The sequence below is a fragment of the Propithecus coquereli genome, unplaced genomic scaffold, assembly GCF_000956105.1.
Source record: "Propithecus coquereli isolate 6110/MARCELLA unplaced genomic scaffold, Pcoq_1.0 Scaffold67, whole genome shotgun sequence".
Classification (NCBI taxonomy): Eukaryota; Metazoa; Chordata; class Mammalia; order Primates; family Indriidae; genus Propithecus; species Propithecus coquereli.
The window spans coordinates 180,254-181,428 of record NW_012152729.1 but is presented as its reverse complement, the minus strand read 5'-3'; the positions used below and the strand labels follow the sequence as shown (position 1 = coordinate 181,428).

At 35.7% G+C, this 1,175-nt stretch overlaps 1 protein-coding gene across 1 annotated transcript in view; it reads left to right on the top strand.

Annotated features, from left to right (window-relative positions):
• Positions 1–1,175, top strand: part of PHLPP2 (PH domain and leucine rich repeat protein phosphatase 2) — a 67,881-nt gene that overhangs the window by 52,466 nt on the left and 14,240 nt on the right. Inside the window, exon 11 of the mRNA XM_012660452.1 lies at positions 759–959. Coding sequence (XP_012515906.1) covers positions 759–959 — 201 coding nt within the window. The remainder of the gene's footprint in view (positions 1–758; positions 960–1,175) is intronic.

Here is a 1,175-nt window from a genome sequence, read left to right as displayed (position 1 = left end):
TATGTACTGAACACTGTGCTAGGCAGATTTTAAAATTATACTGCGTTTCGGCTATTAGATTGGCAAAGATTAAAATGAGTTGTAATACTCAGTGTTGACAAAAGTGTGGGCAAACTGGCACTTTTATATTCTTGTGCAAGTATAATTTTGTATAGCCTTTCTAGAGCTCAGTTTGGCAATATATTGAAAAATCCTTAAAAAATATATATTCTTTGATTTCACAAATTCTGTTTCTAGGAATGTTCTCTAAAGAAATAATTGGATAAGGACACAAAGATACTCATTACAAACATCTGTCATAGCATAAGTATGGAAATGGAATAGCCTATGTGTTCATTATTAGGGGATTATTATGGGATTGGCTAAATAAATAATGATGCTATTAAAAGCAGACAAAAATTTTTCTGAAGGGTGTCTTCATAGTTTATTTATTTGTGAACATGATACTCAACAATGTCCTTTCAGTAGACACACAGAGCAATAAACAGTAAAAGATAAAGCTAGGTTAGAATCCAGCCACTACAGAAGCCTGGGTAAACAACCAAGCCTGTATTCTTTCCTCTCTACTTGGCTTGCATAAGTTGAGTAAAAGGAGCTTTGAGTTGGATAAAATCAACTAGAGAAAACTATCTGAAGAAAATTACTTTTTTTTTTTTTTTAAACGTGGGCACTTGGAATGGCAGCATACCATACAGAGATGGCATGATGGTTTCTATGAAGGAAGGCAACAAATACACTCTCTGTGTGTGTTCTGTCAGTCTCAGATACTTGAATGCATCTGCAAATAGTTTGGAGTCTTTACCATCTGCCTGCACCGGGGAGGAGAGCCTGAGTATGCTGCAGCTGCTTTATTTGACCAACAATCTCCTGACAGATCAGTGTATACCTGTCCTGGTTGGACACCCTCACCTGCGAATCTTGCACCTTGCAAACAACCAGCTACAGACCTTTCCTGCAAGGTAAAATGAATGCAAATTTTGATTGTTTCAGATATGCAACATTAATTCTACATTTGTCAGACTAAATTATAGCTATCTGACTATGACTGTTGCTTTTTGTTGACCTGACTTACTGCTGATGCTGTGATTTCACAGTTGAGTGGGAAAATCTTAATAGTTTATACCCAGTTAAGTATCAGTAACCAGAGAAATCATGGTTAAAATGTATTTAATTTT